Source organism: Otolemur garnettii, unplaced genomic scaffold (genome assembly GCF_000181295.1).
Source record: "Otolemur garnettii isolate 467f Iridium unplaced genomic scaffold, OtoGar3 scaffold00031, whole genome shotgun sequence".
Taxonomy (NCBI): Eukaryota; Metazoa; Chordata; class Mammalia; order Primates; family Galagidae; genus Otolemur; species Otolemur garnettii.
Genome location: NW_003852426.1, coordinates 9428572 through 9441435, shown reverse-complemented (window position 1 = coordinate 9441435; position 12864 = coordinate 9428572). Strand labels below are relative to the sequence as shown.

Here is a 12864-nt window from a genome sequence, read left to right as displayed (position 1 = left end):
GGATCTTGTTGAATATTTTTGCATCAATATTCATTAGTGATATTGGTCTATAATTTTCTTTTCTTGTTGGGTCTTTTCCTGGTTTGGGGATCAAGGTGATGTTTGCTTCATAGAATGGGTTGGTTAGTATTCCATCTTTTTCTATCTTTTGGAAAAGGTTAAGTAATATAGGTACTAGTTCCTCTTTGAAGGTTTGGTAGAATTCTGACATGACGCCATCTGGTACTGGGCTTTTCTTTTTAGGGAGATTTTATATGGTTGATGTTATTTCAGAACTTGATATAGGCCTGTTCAACATTTCCACTTCATTCTGGCTAAGTCTTGGGAGGTGGCATGCTTCCAAGTATTGGTCGATTTCCTTCAGATTTTCATATTTCTGGGAATAAAGTTTCTTGTAATATTCATTAAGGATTTTTTGAATTTCTAAGGGGCCTGTTGTTATTTCATCTTTATCATTTCTGATTGATGAGATTAGGATTTTACTCTTTTTTTCTTGGTTAGGTTGGCCAAAGGTTTATCTCTTTTATTGACCTTTTCAAAAAACCAACTTTTAGATTTATTGATCTGTTGTATAATTCTTTTGTTTTCAATTTCATTTAATTCTGCTTTAATTTTGGTTATTTCTTATCTTCTGCTAGATTTGGGATTGGAATGTTCTTCCTTTTCCAGTTGCTTACGATGTCCCATTAAGTTGTTAACTTCCTCTCTTTCTGTTCTCTTGAGGAAGGCTTGCAATGCTATAAATTTCCCTCTTAGGACTGCCTTTGTGGTATCCCCAGAGGTTCTTTTTTTTCTATCATTCTTTATTTTTATTTATTTATTTATTTTGCAGTTTTTGGCCAAGGCTGGGTTTGAACCTACCACCTCTGGCATATGGGACCGGCGCCCTACTCCTTTGAGCCACAGGCGCTGCCCTCCCAGAGGTTCTGATAACTCATGTCTTCATTATCACTTTGTTCTAAAAATTTGGTAATTTCCTTCTTGATCTTGTCTCTGACCCATCTATCATTCATCGTAAGGTTATTTAGCTTCCATGTTTTTGTATGAGACTGAAAATTCCTGTTACTGAGTTCAACTTTTATTCCATGATGGTCTGAGAAGATGCATGGAATAATTTCTATTCTTTTAAATTTACTGAGGTTAGACTTATGACCTAAGATGTGATCGATTTTGGAGTATGTTCCATGGACTAATGAGAAAAATGTGTATTCAGTTTTGTTAGGATGAAATGTTCTATAGATGTTTATTAGGTCCAAAAATTGAATAGTTAAATTTAAATCTAAAATTTCTTTGCTAAGCTTCTTATTGGAGGACCTGTCCATCAATGCCAAAGGAATGTTAAAATCTCCAACTATGATGGAGCTGGGACAGATCAAGTTGCTTATGCCTGTTAGAGCGTCTCTTATAAATTGAGGTCCATTCTGATTGGGTGCATAGATATTGATAATTGAGATCTCGTCATATTGAGTATTACTCCCTAACAGATTTAAAATGGCCATCCTTATCCTTGCTTACTTTTGTTGGTTTAACCCCAATTATATCTGCGAATAAAATGGCAACACCTGCTTTTTTCTGCTTTCCATTTGCCTTGAATATAGATGACCATCCCTTCACCCTGAGACTTCATTTATCTTTTAAAGTAAGATGTGAGATGCGATTCTTGAATACAGCAGATGGCTTGAATACAGATGGTCTGAGTTTCTGTATCCAATCAGCCAATCTGTGCCTCTTTAGAGGACAATTTAAGCCATTCACATTGATTGAAATTATTGATAAGCTTGGTAAAATTTTGGGCATCGAGTTGCTCAAAAGTCCATTAGACATTTTTAATCCTTTCGCCACTGTGGAAGTTGGAATTTGATCAAAATTTTCTGAGTGAGTTTACTTTTGTTGTGGAGGATTGCACTGGTCATTATGGAGGATAGGTTTGAGAATTTCATGGAGAGCTGGTTTAGTTATGGCAAAGTTCTTCCAAATGTGAATGCAATTAAAGTATTTAATTTCTCTGTCACAGATGACACTCAGTTTAGCTGGATACAGGATCCTGGGTTGAAAGTTGTTTTGCTTTAGGAGATTAAAAGTCGATGACCATCCTCTTCTAGCCTGAAAGGTTTCAGCAGAGAGATCTGCAGTCATCCTAATACTCTTCCCCTTGTAGGTTATGGTTTTCTTATGTCTAACTGCTTTCAGAATTTTCTCTTTCATATTAACTTTAGTGAAGTTAATTATGATGTGCCTGGGGGATGTCTTGTTTGGGTTGAGTCATGGTGGGGTTCTGAAACTATCTGCTATCTGAATTTCAGAATCCCTTGGCATGTCTGGAATGTTCTCTTTCATAATTTCATGAAGAAGAGCCTCTGTGTTTTGTGAAGCAACTTCGTCATCTTCAGGGATTCCTATAAGGCAAATATTAGTTTTCTTCAAATTATCCGAGAGCTCTCTGAGAGAAAGATCCATTTTTGCTCTCCATTCCTTTTCATCTTTGAGCTCTTGGGCTCGTTCGAAGGCTTTGTCTTCAATGTCAGAGATCCTTTCTTCTGCTTGTTCCATTCTGTTACCGAGGGATTCTACTGTATTTTTCAGATCTTTGAGGGCTACAAACTCTTGCCTCAATGTTTCAAAATCTTTGGACATTTTATCTTTGAAATTGTTGAATTCTTGAGACATCTTTTGAATAATTTCTTGAGATATCTTTTGAATAATTTATTGAAATTCTAATTCCCTCCTTTCTTCCATTCTGTTAATTTTATTTGCTATCCAAATTCTGAACTCGATTTCTGACATCTCAGCCATCTGTTTATGGATGGGGTCTTCAATTGCATCTGTCTCATTTTTCCTTGGGGGAGTTGACTACTCTGGTTATTCAAGTTGCCAGAGTTTTTCTGCTGATTCTGCCCCATGCTGAATTTACACTGTTTGGAGACCTTGTCAGAACCATTTAGTCAGAGACTGCCACCTGAGAAGGTGCCGGCTCATTCTGGTTGCGGCTTGGGGCACTCACAAGGCCAGATCAGTCCTAGTTCAGCCCTGATGGGTGATGGGAGGGTGGGGGCATGGGCCAGGGAAATGGCAGTGGCAGGATCAGTCCTAGTTCAGCCCTGCTGGGGCAACCAGGGGGCAGGGGACCTCGTTTGGCCCCACCTGGGCTACCGGAGGGCAGTGGAATGACAGCAGTAGCGTGGAACAAATGAGCGGCTAAATCAGTCCTACTTCATCCCTGCCGGAGGGACCAGGGGGCAGGCGAATGGCAGCAGCTGGTGGGGAACATGCCTGGCTGGATCAGTCCTAGTTCGGCCCACCAGGGCAACCAAGGGGCAGCTGAACGGCAGTAGCCAGATCAGTCTTAGTTCAGCCCTGCTGGGGCAACAGGGGTAGGAGAATGGCAGCAGTGGTGCAGGGCACCCTGGATCAGTCCTGGTTCGGCCACCAGGGCAACCAGGGGCAGGGAAATGGCAGAGGCGGGACGGAGAACGTGGCCAGATCAGTCCTAGTTCAGCCCCACCTGGGTGACCCCAGAGGCCACGCGGGAACACAGTTGCAGGGCTGGGACAGTGCACTTGGTCCCACGGGTTGGGGGCCACTACTCTTGAGCCTCCTCTCACTGTCTCTGCAGGCAAAGGGGCAAGGATGGACTGGAGAGTCAGAATGGCAGTGGAAACTTTAGTTCGATTTTTCTGCCTGGCAAGAGGGTGTTCAGTGTGTCAGCAGGGTCCTTCTAGAGGAGTAGACCCCACTGCCTGTAGCTCTCACACGTAGGGTGAGATAATAGGTCCTCAGTTTATCTCTCGCCTGTAGGAAGCTTACAGGAGCAGACAAAGAGAAAACAGAGAAAAACACAGCTCCCTTGGGGGAGGGGACAGATACTTTCCTTTACCTGTAAGTTGCACTCCAGGAGTGGCAGCTTGCCTCAGCAGAGGTGTCCTGCAGGTATGACTCTTCTCTCTCAGGTGGGCTCCTAGTCTTCAACTTTTTGGGGGTGTTTTCTGGACTTTATCCTTCCCTCTGAACAGGAGCGTCTGTTGGAGGCTGGTACCTGTCGGCCATCTTGCCCACCTCTCCTATTTGCCCTTTCTACAGTTGGAAATATTTGTAGTAACAGGGCTTAGGCTAAGTATGAAAAGCAGCATATACACATGGTAAGATTTCAAAGGCAGGTATTGTAACTTTCTTTTCAGAATATCTGTTCTACAGGACATCGTAGTTATGTTTTCCCTCCTTTTGTAGCAATTGGGGCACTGAAGATGATGAGGCCCAGAGTTACCACAATGGCAATTCAGACCCTCGAGGATTTGGTATGTTCGTCTATTTGTATGTAATATATATGAATTTGTGTGATTTTGTACTGTGTACATAATTATGGTTATAATAAACCTAAAACATTAATGGCCTAATTAGTAAATGTATCTATTTATTAGAAGTATGGTTATTTTTATTTTATACAAATAATATTATTTAGGAATTGTTTTATTTCACAGTCTCAGTCTAAACATTACATTTGCTCTTTCACAAAGATTTTACTTTAACTCTTAGTAATATATTTTCAGTAGACATTTGAATTCTAAAACAAAAGCTATAGTTAATAGTAATCCCAATTTCTGCCTTAATATAAAATCTCTGAGTTGAGATGACAAGATTACAGCCCTCAGTTGGTTGTTACATAGTCAATGTCAATAACAAATGATTATTCTTTTTTGGTGTAGACTACTCTTTTTTTTTTTTACTGAGACAGAGTCTCACTCTGTCACCCAGGATAGAGTGTAGGGGTATCATAATGGCTCACTGCAACCTCACACTTCTGGTCTCAAGTGATCTTCCCTCTTCTTCAGCCTCCCAAGTAGCTGGGACGACTGGCATGTACCACCATGCCTGGCTAATATTTCTACTTTTTGTAAAGACAGGGTCTTGCCTAGCCTCAAGCTATCATCCTACCTCAGCCTTCCAAAGTGCTAGGATTACAGCTGTGAGCCACCGCACCTGGCCTAGTGTAGACTAGTCTTAACAGATTGAACTATATCTGAACCAATGTTGGTTTACTTTAAATAACTTACAATTCAGAGCAACTAATCAATTCATTTTACCCAGCCACTTAGACCTATATTTGTTCTTTAATATATTGTAGATCTTGAACCTACTTGATTCAGTCTGTTTCTAAGTGCCTTACATTTTGAAATAAACAAGTTTTGGGAGCCATTTGGGGCACTTGGATACCCTGTTGTAATTATTTCTTCTCTGTATTTTTTTTATTGGGGGGCGGCTAAGGTCACATTGGAATTGCTGTTCCTGAAGTACACAGTGCTTGTAAAAGATTTGAAGAACTGGGAGTCAAATTTGTGAAGAAACCTGATGATGGTGAGTGTCCTACTTACCATGTTCACTCCTCTCTTTAGATAAGTAATATTTACTAAGTATCCACAGGGGACATTGTTGTATAAAACAATGATATAAGGAAACCTTATATCATTTTCTTTGGCAGCAAGTAACAGAAGTCTACGAAGAAGGGAAATTATTGGAAGGATACCTGAGTATCTTAGGGAACTGAAAGACAGCAAGTAGGACGGCTTCACAAAGGACTAGACACAGGACGTAGAGAGCATCAAAAAGCTGCCTCCCACCCCCAAACCTCCTACATTCTCTCATTGGGCACCAGCTTTCACCATTTCAGGGTGTATCTGGCCACCCTAAAATAAGTTTCTTAAAGTCTGTTTTATCTGAAACTCTTGGCCTCAGGTGATCCTCCCACCTCAGGTTTCCAAGTGCTGGGATAATAGGTATGAGCCACTGTGCCCACTTAAAGTCTCTTTTATCTGATACTAATATAACTATACCAGCTTTCTTTAGTTAATAGCATTTCTTTTCTATCTTTTGCAACCTTTGTCCTTACATTTTAGGTATGTTTCTTGAAACAGCACCATATATCTAGATTTGGTTGGCTTTACATGTCTTATGATGATTTTACTTAGATCTGTTTCTGCTACTGTAATTTATTATTTCAGTTTTAATTTGAAACAGTTAACTATTTCGTTTTCTTTCTTTTGTTATTAAATAAAAGAATTCAACCCCCATCAAGTTACCATTACCAATATTTTTTCTGTGTCAGGTACTTGGTCTTGGAGACTCAAGAATGAAACCCCAGACAGGGGTTTATTTTACAGAGAAATACATAGAAAGGCAACAAAGGCTGTGGCAGTGGAGGGGGGACAATTCCCAAGTGGGAAGACCCGTGTGGGTCTTGTGTCTGGGGGTTTATTCATGTACTGCATCCAAGCAAAAAGATTTTGGGAGTAAAAAAATCACTCATGGTGATTTGAGGAGCTGGCAGACAAAAACATCCCTGTGCATGTTGATTAGAGAATGACTGTGTTAGCAAATGAATGAGGTTCTTGTAGTTCCTGCCTCAGACAAAGCAGCAGGGTGTGTATGCTTTCCACTCCTGGAGGGGCCATCCTGATGAAATCCTGCTTGTGTTCAGTGTGAGGTTGCCCCCCAAAAATCTGTTTGCTCAGGCTTAGAAGGACCTGGTCTGTCTAGCCCTGAATGGGGGAACCTTATATCATTATTATTACCTAGACTGGGATAGTTTTTCTTTTTGGTTGGCTTTTTTTAACATAACAAAAAATATATTATTTGATCATCTTTTTCTCATATATCTCTTATAACATCTTTGGATTTTTCTGAACCAAACTGTTTTCAATGGGTTTGTGAAACAAAACTTTTGAGACTCTGCGTGCCTGAGAACCATGCCTTTTTGTGTGAATAATAGCTTTGTTGAAAATCCTAGGTTTATTTTCCTTCCATTTTGGAGAGACTACTGTTTTCTTTTTGCATTCAATGTTGCTATTGAAAAATCTGCTTTCAGTCTGATTTATATTCTTTTGTATATTCCTCTGTTTTGTTCTGGAAGCTTTTTATATTATTTCTTTGTCCTTGCATGCTTTCTGGGAGATTTCTCTGCACTGGAATACCAATTAGTAATTTTTCCCCAAATGTGTCTTTTCTGATATTTAACCCATCTATTGTGTTTTTAATCATCTGTTATAATTTTCATCCCTAATTTTTGCTTGGTCCCTTTAATATTTTCTTATTCTTATTTCATATTAGGAACATTTCACACTGTTCATTACTTTTACTTTTTTAAATAGTTTTGTTTTTTTGGGGGGGGCAATTTTTGGGTGGGCTGGGTTTGAACTCGCCTCCTCCGGCATATGGAGCCAGCACCCAACTCCTCTGAGCCACAGGTGCTGCCCATTAAATAGTTCTTGTTCCATTATTCTAATATATCTTTTATTTGAATCTATAATCCATTGTTTGGAGATTTTAAATGGTTATATTTCTCAAATTTTCATTTTTTGGCTTCAGATCCTCCCCCCACACCACCACCACTACAACTGTTAGCTATTCTGGTCTGTAAAGCAGTGTGTAAAGGGGAGAGACCAGACCCCAGCACTGAACAAGTCCATCTCAGGAAGGTGGGCTGGGTCAGCCCAGAGTGGAGATCCCTGGGCACTTGGAAATGAGACTTAAACACCTAACACTCTACTATTCGGGTCCATCCTCGCATTTGTCCTCAGGGAAAAGCAGTATTAGTAGGAGACACTGCTGAGGTTATCTCCTATTCCTGGGTGTGTGGAGAGAGGGCTGGGGGGATCAGGTGACCTCCACCTGTTTTTCTCAGTTTCTCACAAGCACTGTCCTTATCTACTCCTAAGGACATCTGAACAAATGTAAGAGCAAGAACAATGTGATGCTTAAGGCACTTGGGAAAGTGTGGGGGCAGTAAAAACAAAATTCCTTCTGTTTATTCTCCCACAGCAGTGAGGCCTCCCACACAGACCAGGTGAAAAAAGTCATCTCATCCTATCCCTAACCCTCACCACTAGGGTTTCTTGCCCTTTTTTTTTCATTTTCCATCTGTGTTCCCCTAGGTTTGATCTTGTGGAAAGGAGCCAAAGATAGGAGTCAAACCAATTCAACATCCTGGTCCCCAGATAAATTTCTGAGGTCACATTTTTCTATTTAGGCAAACAGCTTTGACCTTCTAACCTCAGTCCCAGTTATGAATTCCTGAGAGAAAGAATCTGGTTGGCACAGCTTAGGATACCTAGTAATGTGTTGAAAAGGGTTTGTGTGACCAAACATCTAGGTCTTCTGTTTGGGTAAGCCATGCTGCCAGCTCCCTTCAGCACCTTCCTTTCTTCTTTTTCTTCTATAAAAAAAGGTAATTTCTGTTACTATTGAACTGGTAGGTGATAGGTAAAATGAGGCCTGAATCAAAACACACAAGACCAAATGTAGCAAACAAGCCAGAAAGGTAATTTTACCCTTAGGATATAAACGGGCTGAGATCTAAAGAGATGTCAGCAGCATTAGGGAGGAAGGCACTTCTATTCATGACAAGCTGAAAAGCATTTGGCTTTACAGGCAAGTCTTTCTTATCAGAGTGCCAAGGACATGCAGCTCATCCTTGGGACTCTCTGGGCTTGCTCTTCTTATCAGGGTGTCAGGGGCTTGCAGTGTAAACATATTTCTTACAGGTTTGTAACTGGACTGGTGCAAGGACATGACGAGCCTGTGGCATGTCTCCCTTGAGTTATGTCCACCTGTAACAGCCTTACAGAATGGTTCTTTGCGATCTAAGATGGAGTGCACTTGGCCAGCCTAACAGCATGTAATGGTATCATGACGGTGAAGCAAATACCTAAAATCTAAAAGATACACCCAGTGCCACAGTTTATTTCAGGAAGGCCGGTTTTCAAATATGTATAGAAGATAACATTTTAGTCATTATGAAAAGCATGCATTTGTGCAATACTGACAATATAGAACTTTTAAAAATGAAAAATACACTGGCTTGGCGCCTGTAGCTCAGTGGCTAGGGTGCCAGCCACATACACCAGAGTTAGCGGGTTTGAACCCAGCCCGGGCCTGCCAAACAACAATCTCAGCTACACCCAAAAAATAGCTGGGTGTTGTGATGGGCACCTATAGTCCCAGCTACTTGGGAGGCTGAGGCAAGAGAATCGCTTAAGCCCAAGAGTTTGAGGTTGCTGTGAGCTGTGACACTACGGCACTCTACTAAGGGCGACATAGTGAGATTCTGTCTCAAAAAAAAAAGTTAATTAAAAATACAAACAAGAATGTACATCATTTAATTTGTAATTTTTAAAAGTCTTTTCAATAATGAACATTTTCCTTTTATAGGTAAGATGAAAGGCCTGGCATTTATTCAGGACCCTGATGGCTACTGGATTGAAATTTTGAATCCTAACAAAATGAGAGCTATCGTTTAGTACTATGAAGAATGCTTCTTTGAGATTTCAGTGAAGACACAGATTGAAAAAGTAAACAATGTGATTGAAGATACACAGATAACAGAAGGATCTAGAACTTATGGATCATTATTGCGGTTCAAATTATTCTTAAATCCATTTTCCTTTCCTATTTCAGCTGGAGTTTTTTCTCCTAACTTTTCAGTCATTCTGGTTTTAAAGTAATGCTTTATCTTATGTCCTTGAATATAGTTGTGTAACTTTACTTTTTAGTTGATAATTAGAACAGTTCCCTTCAGAGGCTGTATTTACTTGCCTTGTATCTCCTAAATAATACTTCTCTTCAAGTCTGCCTTTGAATCATCATTTTCCCAAAAAAAGTATTTAACATGCTTTTGTTGTGGTTATCTTCTGGGGTTTCGATTCCTCAGAAATAACTTTCCACAGTGGCACATAAAGAACATAGAACAAGAATGAAACTTCATGTGTACTTCAAACAGTACAAAGTGTTTATTTTACAAAAGAGAAGGTACTCTCGAGAGTAATTCAGAATCACGCTGACGAGGATACTGATAGAAAAAGTAGTTTCATTTTACTTATAAAGTACATTTGAAGTTCAAGGACTGACCTCATTTAACTGGGAATGGGAAGGAGTAAAAAATAAAATTTTTACTGGGTACCCAGACACTAGGCTGTAAGATTTTAATACTGACAACTATCCTTCTAAGAAAGAAAACAGGCTAAGCATACAAAGTAACTTACAGTGAATGGAAGGCAATATAAATAGGCTCAAGTACTCAAGATCTCACCATCATTTTTGGTATTAGATTGTGCCTCACAGTGCCTCACAGTACCCCCTTCACTAGGCTCCTGTTGCAGGAACATTCAGTGAGTGGAGCATTGTGCTCTTGGCTCCCTAGCCTGAGTACTGTGGTGAGGGAAGAAGCAGTAGGAGAGTCTTTAGCACGTGACTGCTTTAGGGACAGACACCCTGTTATTCCTGTAGGTGATGCCTATATTAGCCTGGAAGAGCCCCCTCTACCCCAAGGTCTTCTTGATGCCAGTAGCCACATGTAACGAATTATGTTCAATAAAAACTTAGTTATCAGAAATCAGCTTAATGGGCTTCCTTCTCTGCCATGATTGACATTTGATGGCCTTTTAAAAATCAAAGTGATTTTGAAACTCTCAAAAGGCCTGGTCTGTGAAAACTCGGCTTGTGGTTGACTACATATAGACTTTCTATAGTGGAAGACCTTTGGGTAGGTCCTGCCCACTGCGCTTGCACTGCTAGAAGCACTTTACATTTCTTCTTTGGATGAAATGGATTTATGTGAACAATTTAAACAAATAGCCATACTTATAGACCAAAATAAAATTTCAAAAGAGACTATATTTAACTTACAAGCTTCTGTCTAGCAGCTTCATTCTTTAAAACAGCCTGTCCTCAGAGAATACTGAAAGGATTTAAAAAGGTATGCAGGTTCATTCTGAACCAAGGATACTTGAAATTGTACTTTAATTCTGTAAACTAGGTAGGTTCTGTGGATAAGGAAGTGTGGGAAAAGAGGGAAGAGAAGAGCAAATAAGAAATAAAGGACTGTGGTAGATAAAGTACAGAGAGAAGAAAGGCCAAATATCAGAAGGTGATTGAGTCATAGGGACTTAATGAAGGTTAATTCTACATGTTGAGTACTAAACTTAGAAAATAAATGGTAGGGAGCTGGGTGCGGAGAGACTTTGCCCCTCCCCCCAAAAAGAAAATGGTACAGATAAATACAAACAAAAAAATCAAAAATGATATTTTTATTTATTTATTTATTTATTTATTTTTTTGGAAACAGAGTCTCACTTTGTTGCCCTTGGTAGAGTGCTGTGGCATCATAGCCATAGCAACTTCAAACTCTTGAGCTCTAATGATCCTCTTGCCTCAGCTACTGAGTAGCTGGAAGTATAGGTGCCCACCACAGCACCCAGCTATTTTTAGAGATGAGGTCTTGCTTTTGCTCAGGCTTGTCTCGAACCTGTGAGCTCAGGCAATCCACCTGCTTCAGCCTTCCAGAGTGCTAGGATTACAGGCATGAGCCACTGCACCTGGCCTAATTTTTTTTTTTTTTGCGGTTTTTGGTTGGGGCTGCGTTTGAACCCACCATCTCCGGTATATAAGGCTGGCGCCCTACTCTCTTGAGCCACAGGCGCTGCCCATAATTTTTTTAATTTAAAAAAGAAAATAAGAGGACTAATAGATTCATAAACTCTGTCATTTCAGCCTTATTTCCAGGGAAAGAAGTATTCGCTACTTGCTATGTAAATCTTGCCAAAAGATAGTCCTTGCTTATTTCTTAAATTCATTCATATATGAATTTATATATATATATATACACACACATACAGTTGACCCTTGAATAACATGGGTTTGATCTGCCTAGGCCCACTTATACAGGAATTCTTTTCAACTAAATACAGATTGAAAATGCAGTATGTGCAGAATTGTGAAGTCCGTGTATCCATGTGTCCAGAGGACTGACTCTCATATGTGGACTGTAGGACTTGAATACTTGAGGGTTTGGGTATCTGTGGGAGATCTTGGAACAAATCCCCTGCATACATTGATGGTGGCATGACTATATATCATACTATCAGGCCTTGCTAGGGAAATTAACTTAACTGAGAAGTGAATGATGATATGAAAGTGTGAACTAGATCACAAGAAGTAAGTTTTCTTGTTTTCCATGATTATAGCAGTCGATTCGAATAAGTCAGTTTCCCTTGAGCCCTGCAGAGCTAAGACAAGAACTCAGTTATAATATAGGTGGTTGGCTGTTATAATATAGGCTGTTATAATATAGGCTGTTGGCTGGAAAGGAATCACCTTTAGCTTCCCTATTTTGACCAGGATTGCATGCAGGGTGCCTTAATTCAGGCTGTTATAATATAGGCTGTTGGCTGGAAAGGAATCACCTTTAGCTTCCCTATTTTGACCAGGATTGCATGCAGGGTGCCTTAATTCAGGCTGCTATAATGAAAAATACCATAGACTGGGTGACTTAAACAACAAACATGTATCTCTCACAGTTCTGGAGGCTGGGAAATCCAAGGTTGAGGCACCAGCAGAGGCCTGCTGGTGAGGCCTGCTTCATGAGGTGGCTTCTTGTGGTGTTCTAACACAGCCAAGGGAGGTCGTCTCTGTCTCTTAGAAGGGCACTAATTCCATTCCTGAGGCTTCCACTCTCATTACCTCCCAAAGATCCCACCTCCAAATACCATCACATGGGGAATTATGCTTATACATGTGAATGGGGAGGGGGGGACAAACATTCCATCCACAGAACAACATATATAAATAATCTGTAGCAACTCAGCTGCTTGTAAAGGTTATATTGATACAGATGCTTGCAGCTGGCAATAAGGAAAAAAAAAAACAGCTATGGCCAGCACAGTGCCTCATGCTGATAATCCTGGCCCTCTGGGAGGATTGCTTGAGCTCAGGAGTTCAAGACCAGCCTGATTAACATAGTGAGACCTCCATCTCTATAAGAAGTAGAAAAACTAGCCAGGTGTTGGGGGCTGTGCCTGTAGTCCCAGCTACTCCCGAGGC

At 40.3% G+C, this 12864-nt stretch overlaps 1 protein-coding gene across 1 annotated transcript in view; it reads left to right on the top strand.

The window, feature by feature from the left end:
• The window catches only part of GLO1 (glyoxalase I), a 32346-nt gene extending 21690 nt beyond the window's left edge, over positions 1–10656 (top strand). The window contains exons 3-5 of the mRNA XM_023512815.1: positions 4225–4292; positions 5260–5349; positions 9199–10656. Coding sequence (XP_023368583.1) covers positions 4225–4292; positions 5260–5349; positions 9199–9287 — 247 coding nt within the window. The 3' untranslated portion in view covers positions 9288–10656. The remainder of the gene's footprint in view (positions 1–4224; positions 4293–5259; positions 5350–9198) is intronic.
• The last annotated feature ends 2208 nt before the right edge of the window (positions 10657–12864 follow it).